This window comes from Anomaloglossus baeobatrachus, chromosome 7, assembly GCF_048569485.1.
Source record: "Anomaloglossus baeobatrachus isolate aAnoBae1 chromosome 7, aAnoBae1.hap1, whole genome shotgun sequence".
NCBI classification, from domain to species: domain Eukaryota; kingdom Metazoa; phylum Chordata; class Amphibia; order Anura; family Aromobatidae; genus Anomaloglossus; species Anomaloglossus baeobatrachus.
In genome coordinates, this window is record NC_134359.1 from 308,696,555 (window position 1) to 308,709,612 (window position 13,058).

Genomic DNA, 13,058 nt, shown 5'->3' on the forward strand with positions numbered 1-13,058 from the left:
GGGGAGAAAGAAAGGTCTGCGCGTGGCGGCGGAGGGGGAGAAAGAAAGGTCTGCGCGTGGCGGCGGAGGGGGAGAAAGAAAGGTCTGCGTGTGGCGGCGGAGGGGGAGAAAGAAAGGTCTGCGCGTGGCGGCGGAGGGGGAGAAAGAAAGGTCTGCGCGCATGGCAGCGGAGGGGGAGAAAGAAAGAAAGAGAGGGCTACGTGCCGTAAGGCTCTCCCAGTTTTCTATTCTACAGGAGTCTCTCCTCTGGGCCTGTGCGTGATGGTCAGTGACTTGTGTGCCCGGTCATCCTCACCCTGCCGCACCTGTCAGACCACAGAGATGTGGTATAAACAAGAAGTCTCTTGGACCATCGGATCACTTTCTGACCATAGAATTGTTAGAAATTTAGTTGCACAGAAAATGACTGCTTACGTCAGGTTTGACGTTATATTTAATTTAAGTGATCCCATTATTTTTTTTATTTTTTTCTTTCCATTTCCACAATCTAATAAATATATTTATCTTCACAACAGGTGATAAAACGGCTCATCCCTCCCAGGGTAATGTCACAGCTATATCCCTCCCCGCCCCCAGTAACGTCCCAGTTGTACCTCCCTCCCTGCCCGAGTAACAACTCAGCCGTGCCTCTCTCCTTGCCAGCAGCTGTCCCTCCAGACCGAGTAACGTCTCGGCTGTCCCTCCCTCCCCGCCCGGAGTAACATCATGGCTGTCCCTCCCTCCCCGCCTGGAGTAACATCATGGCTGTCCCTCCCTCCACACCGAGTAACGTCTCGGCTGTCCCTCCCTCCCCGCCCGGAGTAACATCATGGCTGTCCCTCCCTCCACACCCAGAGTAACGTCTCGGCTGTCCCTTGCTCCCCGCCCAGAGTAAAGTCACCGCTGTCCTTCTCTCCCCGCCTCCAGTAATATCTGAGGTGTCCCTCCCCACCCAGAGTAACGTCATGGCTGTCCCTCCCTCCCTGCCCGGAGTAACGTCATGGCTGTCCCTCCCTCCCCGCCCGGAGTAATGTCCCAGCTGTACCTGCCCCACCTGTAGAAACATCATGGCTGTCCATCTCTCCCTGGCTGCAGCTGTCCCCGCCCGTCCATCTCTCCCTGGCCGCAGCTGTCCCTGCCCGCAGTAACGTCCCGGCTGTCCATCTCTCCCCGGCCGCAGCTGTCCCTGCCCGCAGTAACGTCCCGGCTGTCCATCTCTCCCCGGCTGCAGCTGTCCCTGCCCGCAGTAACGTCCCGGCTGTCCATCTCTCCCCGGCCGCAGCTGTCCCTGCCCGCAGTAACGTCCCGGCTGTCCATCTCTCCCCGGCCGCAGCTGTCCCTGCCCGCAGTAACGTCCCGGCTGTCCATCTCTCCCCGGCCGCAGCTGTCCCTGCCCGCAGTAACGTCCCGGCTGTCCATCTCTCCCCGGCCGCAGCTGTCCCTGCCCGCAGTAACGTCCCGGCTGTCCATCTCTCCCCGGCCGCAGCTGTCCCCGCCCGCAGTAACGTCCCGGCTGTCCATCTCTCCCCGGCCGCAGCTGTCCCTGCCCGCAGTAACGTCCCGGCTGTCCATCTCTCCCCGGGCCGCAGCTGTCCCTGCCCGCAGCTGTCCCCGCCCGCAGTAACGTCTTGGCCGTCCTCTTCCCCCCCCCTCCTCCGCACGCCCTAACGTCCCGTCTCTGTCCCTTTCCAGTGACCTCTGTACATATTACAGCAGGTCATGAGTGATGACTCCAAGCTGTGCACAGAACCTGCATATAACACTTTCCTATACACGGCAGTGAATCTCTCCAGAATGCTGCGCTCTCGTCTAAATGCTGTGAACAGCAACTCCAGCCAGAAGATGGCGCCATAGTGTGCAGCGAATAAATTCACAAATCAACTGCTTGAAACTAATAAACCGTGTCCTTGTAAGCTGATGTTCGGGCCTTTTATCTGGTCCCTTTCAGTACTGTTTCTTTAGTCAGTATTCTCAGCTCTAATGCTTTACCAGTGTGAGGACAGGCTGTAGGAATCCGCAGTTGGACTTCCACCGCGGTTGGTCGGGGTGCCAGGACTTGGACTTTCACCGATCCGACTGTACAGTAAACTGGCTCTAGGTTATTAACACACAGGCTTTAGAAAGTGTTGGCTAATTGTGCAGAATATTCCCCAGGCGTAACTGCAGATGCAATATGGAAGGCCAGCACCACCACAAGCAGCCGGATCCAATGGCCTCCTGGATGAAGGCCACCTCTGGGCACAGCCGTGGCCGGGCTCCAAGCTGTTACGTTTGTCCATTTTATTGCGATCGCTAGTGTTGTGCTCATTCCACTAATTGTAATATTTTGGGGAAATGCAGTTCTTGGTTGTGGCCAACATAAATCTGGATGGGGCTGTGGCTAGAGCATTCGGCACAGACGTCTCCACTCACCAGCTGCAGAGACGTTATCAGGTTTGTACCTGGTAATGTAAAGTGAATGATACATGGGGCGAATACTCTGCTGACCTTGGAATTCCGAAACGTGCGCTCAGTGGGAGTAATTTACCTACCAGTGTCAGGAAACACTGAGCAGCGCAATCGGCCGTCAAGCATTTCTTTGGCGCTCCATTGGGAGACCCAGACAATTGGGTGTATAGCTACTGCCTCCGGAGGCCACACAAAGCATTACACTTAAAAGTGTAAGGCCCCTCCCCTTCTGCCTATACACCCCCCGTGGGATCACGGTTCCTCAGTTTTCAAGCTTTGTGCGAAGGAGGTCAGACATCCACGCATAGCTCCACTGTTTAGTCAGCAGCAGCTGCTGACTATGTCGGATGGAAGAAAAGAGGGCCATACTAGGGCCCCCAGCATGCTCCCTTCTCACCCCACTTTGTGTCGGCGGTGTTTGTTAAGGTTGAGGTACCCATTGCGGGTACAGAGGCTGGAGCCCACATGCTGTATCCTTCCCCATCCCCCTTCGGGCTCTGGGTGAAGTGGGATTTTCCGGTCTCCAGGCACAGAGACCGTGCTCAGTCCACAGCCCCTGGGGAATCTGCTGGATATGGAGCGGAGTATCGTCAGGGACAGGGCCCTGCTACACCAAGGTACTCTGTGTCCCCGTACAGACCGCGCACACACTGCAGCATTGCTGGGTGTGTTAGTGCGCCGGGGACAATAGCGCTGCTGCGCTTGTGCCACACTTCCACAGCTTGCTAAGGGAGTTTGTGTGGGGAACTGCCGTGCCGGCCCCTGCTGGCAGTTTTTACTGCGACGCGGCTGGGACTTGTGGTGCGCCGGGGACTTCCGCGCTGGCAGTGCATATTTGTCGGCCGCGCTTTTTACTAGAGTCCCCGGCTTTTGCGGCCTAGTTCCGTTTCGTTCCCGCCCCCAGGCCTGCCAGTCAGGGGAAGGGCGGGACGCTATGTAGAACGTCAGCGCTGAGGGCTGGAGTCTGCTTTACATACTCCAGCCCTCACATTGAGCACAGTGGGAAGCCAGTTTCCCGCACTTTGTCTGAGGCACGCCCACGGTCCGCCCCTCTTCACAGAACGCCGGCAGCCATTCCTGAGGTGCAGGCTGAGCTGGAAAGGGGAGACAAGTTCTGGGAGACCCAGGCACGGGATTCTGGCGACTACAACCCGCTTTTAGCGGGCGGTAAGCGGCACCTCCGGTGCTGACCCCACTAGTGACGAAGTGTTCAACTGTATTTTTATGCTTGCATGTTATACATTGCACTAAACGGTCGCTGGTGATTCTTGGCTATATACCCTCCTGGATTACTCTGTGGAGAATACAGCATGTCGTCCGCAAAAAAACAAGGGTGCCAAGGCACAGGCTTTTTATGCTTCTTGCACCGCTTGTGAGGCTGTTCTACCGGCAGGTTCCACTGACCCCCATTGTGTGCAGTGTTCGGTCCCTGTGCCCCCTGCTCGGCCGGGGCCTCTGCTGGAGGTGTCCCAGAGAGATCCACCTGTGAATACTGTCCAGGTGACGGGGACAGAGTTTACAATTTTTGCGGATAGATTATCTGTGACTATGTCTCAGATTCTAGAGACTTTGCAGTCTAGACCAGTAACTCAGACCATGGGCACTGTTGAATCATTGCTCCCTGGTCCCCCTCAGTTGGAACAGCTCCGGGCTCCGGGGGTGTTCCACGCATCCCAGGGTGATGGCTCTGACACGGACGACAGTCCCAGACGGCCTAAGCGAGCTCGCTATGAGCGGCCCTCTACTTCATCACACTGGTCAGGGTCCCAACAGGAGGACTCTCTGTATGACGAGGCAGAGGTAGCTGATCAGGATTCTGATCCTGAGACCGCTCTTAATCTGGATACACCTGATGGTGACGCCATAGTGAATGATCTTATTGCGTCCATCAATAAAATGTTGGATATTTCTCCCTCAGCTCCTCAAGTGGAGGAGTCAGCTTCACAGCAGGAGAAATTCCATTTCAGGTATCCCAAGCGTAAATTGAGTACTTTTCTGGACCATTCTGACTTTAGAGAGTCAGTCCAGAAACACCACGCTTATCCAGATAAGCGTTTCTCCAAACGGCTTAAGGATACACGGTATCCCTTTCCTCCTGACGTGGTCAAGAGCTGGACCCAGTGTCCCAAGGTGGATCCCCCTATCTCCAGACTTGCGGCTAGATCCATAGTTGCAGTGGAGGATGGGGCTGCACTTAAAGATGCCACTGACAGACAGATGGAGCTCTGGTTGAAATCCATCTATGAAGCTATCGGCGCGTCGTTTGCTCCTGCATTCGCAGCCGTATGGGCACTCCAAGCTATTTCAGCTGGTCTTGCACAGATTGACACGGTCACACGTACATCTGTTCCGCAGGTGGCATCCTTAACCTCTCAAATGTCTGCATTTGCGTCTTACGCGATTAATGCTGTCCTGGACTCTACGAGCCGTACGGCAGTGGCATCTGCCAACTCCGTGGTTTTACGCAGAGCCTTGTGGCTAAGGGAATGGAAAGCAGATTCTGCTTCTAAGAAATGTTTAACCAGTTTGCCATTTTCTGGTGACCGGCTGTTTGGTGAGCGCTTGGATGAAATCATTAAACAGTCCAAGGGTAAGGATTCATCCTTACCTCAGCCCAGACAAAACAAACCCCAACAGAGGAGGGGACAGTCGGGGTTTCGGTCCTTTCGAGGCTCGGGCAGGTCCCAATTCTCCTCGTCCAAAAGGACTCAAAAAGATCAGAGGAGTTCAGATTCTTGGCGGGCTCAGTCACGCCCAAAAAAGACAGCCGGAAGACCCGCTACCAAGGCGGCTTCCTCATGACTTCCGGCTTCCTCCCTCCGCATCCTCGGTCGGTGGCAGGCTCTCCCGCTTTGGCGACATTTGGCTGCCACAGGTCCAAGACCGTTGGGTGCGAGACATTCTGTCTCACGGGTACAGGATAGAGTTCAGTTCTCGTCCTCCAACTCGATTCTTCAGAACGTCTCCGCCTCCCGACCGAGCCGATGCTCTCCTGCAGGCGGTGTGCTCTCTAAAGGCGGAAGGAGTGGTGATCCCTGTTCCTCTTCAAGAGCAAGGTCACGGTTTTTACTCCAATTTGTTTGTGGTTCCGAAAAAGGACGGATCCTTCCGTCCCGTTCTGGACCTAAAACTTCTCAACAACCACGTGAGAACCAGACGGTTCCGGATGGAATCCCTCCGATCCGTCATCGCCGCAATGTCTCAAGGAGATTTCCTAGCATCAATAGACATCAAGGATGCTTATCTCCACGTACCGATTGCACCAGAGCATCAGCGTTTTCTACGCTTCGTTATAGGAGACGAACACCTTCAGTTCGTAGCCCTGCCCTTTGGTCTGGCGACAGCCCCACGGGTCTTCACCAAAGTCATGGCAGCTGTAGTTGCAGTCCTACACTCTCAGGGACACTCTGTGATCCCTTACTTAGACGATCTGCTGGTCAAGGCGCCTTCTCAAGAGGCATGCCAACACAGCCTGAACGTGGCGCTGGAGACCCTCCAGGGTTTCGGGTGGATCATCAACTTTTCCAAGTCAAATCTAACCCCGACCCAGTCGATAACATATCTTGGCATGGAGTTTCATACTCTCTCAGCGATAGTGAAGCTTCCGCTGGACAAACAGCGTTCACTGCAGACAGGGGTGCAATCTCTCCTTCAGGGTCAGTCGCACCCCTTGAGACGCCTCATGCACTTCCTAGGGAAGATGGTGGCAGCAATAGAGGCGGTCCCTTTCGCGCAGTTTCATCTGCGTCCACTACAATGGGACATTCTCCGCCAATGGGACGGGAGGTCGAAGTCCCTCGACGGCAACGTCTCTCTCTCTCAGGCAGCCAAGGATTCTCTTCGATGGTGGCTACTTCCCACCTCATTGTCGAAAGGGAAATCCTTCCTACCCCCATCTTGGGCGGTAGTGACGACAGATGCGAGTCTGTCAGGGTGGGGAGCAGTCTTTCTCCACCACAGGGCTCAAGGTACGTGGACTCAGCAAGAGTCCACTCTTCAGATCAACGTTCTGGAGATCAGAGCAGTGTATCTTGCCCTACAAGCCTTTCAGCAGTGGCTGGAAGGCAAACAGATCCGTATTCAGTCGGACAACTCCACAGCGGTGGCATACATCAACCACCAAGGAGGAACTCGCAGTCGGCAAGCCTTCCAGGAAGTCCGGCGGATTCTGACGTGGGTGGAAGACACGGCTTCCACCATATCCGCAGTTCACATCCCAGGCGTGGACAACTGGGAAGCAGACTTCCTCAGTCGCCAGGGTATGGACGCAGGGGAATGGTCTCTTCACCCGGACGTGTTTCAGGAGATCTGTTGCCGCTGGGGGATGCCGGACGTCGACCTAATGGCGTCTCGGCACAACAACAAGGTCCCAGTTTTCATGACACGGTCTCACGATCACCGAGCTCTGGCGGCAGACGCCTTAGTTCAAGATTGGTCGCAGTTCCAGCTTCCTTATGTGTTTCCACCTCTGGCTCTGTTGCCCAGAGTGCTGCGCAAGATCAGGTCCGACTGCCGCCGCGCCATCCTCGTCGCTCCAGACTGGCCAAGGAGGTCGTGGTACCCGGATCTGTGGCACCTCGCGGTAGGCCAACCGTGGGCACTACCAGACCGATCAGACTTGCTGTCTCAAGGGCCGTTTTTCCATCAGAATTCTGCGGCCCTGAACCTGACTGTGTGGCCATTGAGTCCTGGATCCTAGCGGGTTCAGGATTGTCTCAAGAGGTCATTGCCACCATGAGACAGGCCAGAAAACCTACTTCCGCCAAGATATACCACAGGACGTGGAAAATATTCTTGTCTTGGTGCTCTGCTCAGGGAGTCTCTCCCTGGCCATTTAGATTGCCTACCTTTCTTTCCTTCCTGCAATCCGGGTTGGAAAAAGGTTTGGCGCTCAGCTCCCTCAAGGGGCAAGTCTCAGCGCTATCGGTATTTTTTCAGAAGCGCCTAGCACGACTTCCTCAGGTACGCACGTTCCTGCAAGGGGTCTGTCATATCGTCCCTCCTTACAAGCGGCCGTTAGAGCCCTGTGATCTGAACAGGGTTCTAATTGCTCTCCAGAAGCCGCCTTTCGAGCCTATGAGGGATGTTTCCCTTTCTCGCCTTTCACAGAAAGTGGCCTTTCTAGTAGCGGTCACGTCTCTTCGACGAGTGTCCGAGCTAGCAGCGCTGTCATGCAAATCTCCCTTCCTGGTGATTCACCAGGACAAGGTGGTTTTGCGCCCTATTCCGGAGTTTCTCCCTAAGGTGGTATCCCCGTTTCATCTCAATCAGGATATCTCCTTGCCTTCCTTGTGCCCTCGTCCAGTTCATCAATGTGAAAAGGATTTGCATTTGTTGGATCTTGTGAGAGCGCTCAGGATCTACATTTCCCGCACGGCGCCCCTGCGCCGCTCGGATGCACTCTTTGTCCTTGTCGCTGGCCAGCGTAAAGGGTCGCAGGCTTCCAAGTCAACCTTGGCTCGGTGGATCAAGGAACCAATTCTTGAAGCCTACCGTTCTGCTGGGCTTCCGGTTCCCTCAGGGCTGAAGGCCCATTCTACCAGAGCCGTGGGTGCGTCCTGGGCATTACGACACCAGGCTACGGCTCAGCAGGTGTGCCAGGCAGCTACATGGTCGAGTCTGCACACTTTTACCAAACACTATCAAGTGCATACCTACGCTTCGGCGGACGCCAGCCTAGGTAGACAAGTCCTTCAGGCGGCGGTTGCCCACCTGTAGGAAAGGGCTGTTTTTACGGTCCTATCACGAGGGGTTATTATACCCACCCAGGGACTGCTTTTGGACGTCCCAATTGTCTGGGTCTCCCAATGGAGCGCCAAAGAAGAAGGGAATTTTTGTTTACTTACCGTAAATTCCTTTTCTTCTAGCTCCAATTGGGAGACCCAGCACCCGCCCTGTTTCCTTCGGGATTTTTGTTTTTTCGGGTACACATGTTGTTCATGTTGAATGGTTTCGGTTCTCCGATGTTCCTTCGGATTGAATTTGTTCTTAAACCAGTTATTGGCTTTCCTCCTTCTTGCTTTGGCACTAAAACTGAGGAACCGTGATCCCACGGGGGGTGTATAGGCAGAAGGGGAGGGGCCTTACACTTTTAAGTGTAATGCTTTGTGTGGCCTCCGGAGGCAGTAGCTATACACCCAATTGTCTGGGTCTCCCAATTGGAGCTAGAAGAAAAGGAATTTACGGTAAGTAAACAAAATTCCCTTCTTCTCCATTTATGGTCTAATCATTGGGCAATTTTCACAAACCACCTTATCTGAATGTCTGGCTGATCGTCAGCTCGTGTAACAGGCTTCAACTAGTATTTGCAATTATGATAGCCAAACTCACCATCTGTCCAGCTGATGACATCATCCACGTCTGCGGGCAGCCCTAGCCATAGGTTACTGTCACGAGGGTACCCAAGGTCCATCTTCCCATAACGCTCATCAAATCTCCAATAGCGGTTGCGTCTGAAGAAGTATGTCTTCTTATTGTGCTTCCATACGAAGGCCCCATCTACGCCATTCGTGTTCAGGCCAAAATCTGTGAGCGGTCGTGGGTACCCGGGTTCCACCAACGTGTCCTTAAATACCCAGTAACTGGTTCCTGCAATTAAAAATGCAAATGCCCTGGTGACACTCTATTTTGTGCTCTCGTTAAACAGTGTGGCAGTGCCAACAAGTGCAGACTTCGAGGACTGCTGGAACGATCGATGGTGTCTGCTCATAGATCATTTTGATGTGAAAACTTGAATTTGGCATGTGTCTCCGGAACACTAAACCAAATCCAGACCCCCAGCCGATGCCAATGCCAGATCAAATGACCAGTGCTCTCCAAACCCAAGCATATCCATCTATACCAGGGGTGGGGAACCTGCGGCCCGTGGCGACTTTTTAAGCGGCCCCTGGGCACATTCTGTGCTCTGGCGGCAGCCGCGCTTTTTCCGGCTGCTGGACCTTTAAACCTTTTAAATCCCACTGCCTGATGACCTGAGGGTAGATGCTAGAATTTATGGGCTCTATCCAGATCCTGACTTCCAGGACCTGACTGAAGCCCATACATTCTAGGCTTAACCCCGACCTGTGCTAGTGTGCTCTGGTGGGCGGGGTAAGCAGCACGCTGCGATAGTCACAGAAGAGCTGCAGCAGATTTACTGACCTCCCTGACCTGTGCTGTGCTGTGTGTATGACTCCTCCCCCCCACCCCAGTACTGTGAGTGCTCAACTCATCGCTGCCCCCCCCCGCTCAGTGCTGTGTACCCTTTACTGCAGTGTGTACCCTTTACTGCAGTGTGTACCCCCCCCAGTGTGTTGTACCCTCTAGTACAGTGTGTACCCCCCAGTGCTGTGTGTCTCCCAGTGCTGTGTACCGCCTAGTACTGTGTACCACCTCAGTGCTGTGTAACCCTCCCCACTGCGGTCCGTGCCCCCCCCTAGTGCTGTCTGTACCCCCTGGGTGATGTCTATGTTCCCCCAGTGCTGTCCGCACCACCTAATGCTGTTCATGCTGCCACCAGTGCTGTCCATGCCACGGTCAGTGCTGTCTGTGCCCCCCTTATGCTATCCGTGCTCCCCAGTGCTGTGTGCCACCCCTCAGTACTGTGTACCCCCCAGTGCTCTGTACTCGCCACTGCTGTCAAGCCCCCCCAGTCCTTGCCCTCCTGGTTATGTCTATGCTCCCCCAGTCCTGTCTGTGTCTCCCTAGTGCCGCCTCCGAGTGCAGTCCGTGCCGCCTCCGAGTGCATTCCGTGCTGCCACCTAGTGTTGTCCTTGTCCCCGGTAATGTCTGTGCCACCGCCAGGGCTTTCCATGCATCCCCTAGTGATGTATGCGCCCCAGCCCCTTCTGTGATGTATACAACCCAGCCCCTTCTGTGATGTATATGCCCCAGCCCCTCCTGTAATTTATGTGCCCCAGCCCCTCCTGTGACGTATATACCCCAGCCCCTCCTGTGATGTGTACTCCCAGTGTCTCCTGTAATTTATGTGCCCCAGCGTCTCCTGTGATGTATATGCCCCAGCCCCTCCTGTGACGTATATACCCCAGCCCCTCCTGTGATGTGTACTCCCAGTGTCTCCTGTAATTTATGTGCCCCAGCCCCTCCTGTGACGTATATGCCCCAGCCCCTCCTGTGATGTGTACTCCCAGTGTTTCCTGTAATTTATGCGCCCCAGCCCCTCCTGTGACGTATATGCCCCAGCCCCTCCTGTGACGTATATGCCCCAGCCCCTCCTGTGATGTGTACTCCCAGTGTCTCCTGTAATTTATGCGCCCCAGCGTCTCCTGTGACGTATATGCCCCAGCCCCTCCTGTGATGTGTACTCCCAGTGTTTCCTGTAATTTATGCGCCCCAGCGTCTCCATACCGAGATAAACCTGGAAAAGCAGCTGTGAGAAACAAGATGATCAATATCACCGAACATCACAGCCGCACCAAAGAGAAGCCGCTCCAGCAGCCACAATAGGGGTGAGTTATTTAATCGTTTGACCAAATATGCCAGGGTAGCTTTCAAGTTGATAATTTTGTGTGTGTCCCAAAGGTTAGTAGAAAATTCCAAATGGCCCCCGGCAGTAAAAAGGTTCCCCACCCCTGATCTATACAGAGGTGTCCTATACGCCTGCATCACATGGACCCAGTGACTTAAGCCCCTCTCACCTGCAATAAATACAATTTTGCTGTCATTTGCTCTTTCGTAGACTGCATCCACCCTGGGTAGATCAGGTGGCAAGCCCAGCCAGAAGCGCCCAAGATGAGCAGGATTTAGTGAGACTAGCTGCCTGGTGGCTTGTACCCGCCAAAAGTACCGACCTACGGAGGCAGAATTGAGGTTCTTTAGTGAGAATAGATGAACCTTCTCCTTGCCCAGTCCTCACAGTGATGCTTACCCTTGAAGAAGAATACTTCTCCTCGAATGTTGGCCACTGCATCAAAGTGAGTGGAGCAGCGGTCTGGGAATGGAAGGCGAGGCCTGGTGGAAGACGATGAAGAAGGGATGACAGGATGGGGGTGCATCATGTAATTGAGGAGACTCCAGTAATGGAATGGGAGGAGTACCTGCATCTATGGTGGTGAATTCGGGGGAAAGCTAAGGGATCGTACGTGCTGCATTGAGATTCCAGTATGAACATGGAGTCATCAGTAATGGACGGAGCAGGAATGAGCGGTGGATGTACGGTGCTGAACTCGAGCAGCTCAGACCATGGTCACAATTCTAAACAAACCTAATGACCATCGATGAGACTGCTCTGTTAGGTGCAACGTTTATGGGTTAAGTATCACCCCAGCAAAAGGATGAAATGTGTGTACACAAGGCTAGATAGAGCTAATACTGGAGGAGAAGAGGTTCCCTGACCCAATGGTCACCGGTTCATGAGTAAGAGTCCTTACCGGTATGTAGGCCCTCGAGGTGGAATGACGTGGCGAGTTGGTGCCGGAAGAGGAGGAGCCTCTGCCCCTGGTCGGACATTTCTTTTTCCTGCGTAAAAGAATAACGTCAACTGCATGTTTGTGCCTGAGCCCCATGACCCATCCAGGAGAGGACACTGTTCTCACCATACAATGCCTGGATTCCTTCCACATCGTCCCAGGGGAGCCGATAGTACTGGTGGTCACCCAGAGAGCCCTGGTAGTATGGCCTCATGATAGAGTGTTCTGCGGATGAATGTGACAGCCCGAGAGAGTGCCCAAACTCATGCACAGCCACGGCGAAAAGATCCGTTCCCTCGTCCACTACAGCAGAAGTACAAAGCATTTATGGTTAGTGTGGAAACTAGGGAAGCAGTAGAGTCTATGGCAGCAGAAGACCCGGAAGATCTGCAGGACTATGCAAAAAGCGCATGACCAGCAAAAACTGAGGGGCACAGAACTATATATAGAGCACATAAAAAGTCCAATCTCCCCCAATGAGATATATAAAACAATGCACACGTCAAAAGGACAATTTATAAACACCAGCTAGACCGTCCTAGAAAAAGAAGGCACAAAAAGGTGAGAAGACAAGCCACGTAACCGTACCCAATGACTAGCAATAGAGAGTGGCTGCACACACCGGAGATGACAAATGGAGAACAAGGTCTGATCACTCGCTTCAGAAATAATCTACTCTCCATTGATGACCATGCTCCGGTTTTTTGTAAGGGGTGCACCGATCCACTAGAGCAGGGTAAGGGGTGCACCGTGCCACCAGAACAGGGTAAGGGGTGCACCGTGCCACTAGAACAGGGTAAGGGGTGCACCGTGCCACCAGAACAGGGTAAGGGGTGCACCGTGCCACTAGAGGAGGGTAAGGGGTGCACCATGCCACTAGAGCAGGGTAAGGGATGCACCGTGCCACCAGAACAGGGTAAGGGGAGCACCGTGCCACCAGAACAGGGTAAGGGGAGCACCGTGCCACCAGAACAGGGTAAGGGGAGCACCGTGCCACTAGAGCAGGGTAAGGGGTGCACCGTGCCACTAGAACAGGGTAAGGGGAGTACCGTGCCACTAGAACAGGGTAAGGGGCGCATCGTGCCACTAGAGCAGGGTAAGGGGCGCATCGTGCCACGAGAGCAGGGTAAGGGGAGCACCATGCCACTAGAACAGGGTAAGGGGAGCGCCGTGCCACCAGAACAGGGAAAGGGGGGCACCGTTCCAGTAGAACAGGGTAAGGGG

The 13,058-nt window shown here is 54.2% G+C and overlaps 1 protein-coding gene across 1 annotated transcript in view; it reads right to left on the bottom strand.

Moving 5' to 3' along the window:
- The window catches only part of MMP25 (matrix metallopeptidase 25), a 50,780-nt gene that overhangs the window by 1,984 nt on the left and 35,738 nt on the right, over nt 1-13,058 (bottom strand). The window contains exons 5-9 of the mRNA XM_075318672.1: nt 11,961-12,137; nt 11,796-11,883; nt 11,294-11,376; nt 11,064-11,216; nt 8,758-9,015 (exon numbers count right to left, since the gene is read on the bottom strand). Coding sequence (XP_075174787.1) covers nt 8,758-9,015; nt 11,064-11,216; nt 11,294-11,376; nt 11,796-11,883; nt 11,961-12,137 — 759 coding nt within the window. The remainder of the gene's footprint in view (nt 1-8,757; nt 9,016-11,063; nt 11,217-11,293; nt 11,377-11,795; nt 11,884-11,960; nt 12,138-13,058) is intronic.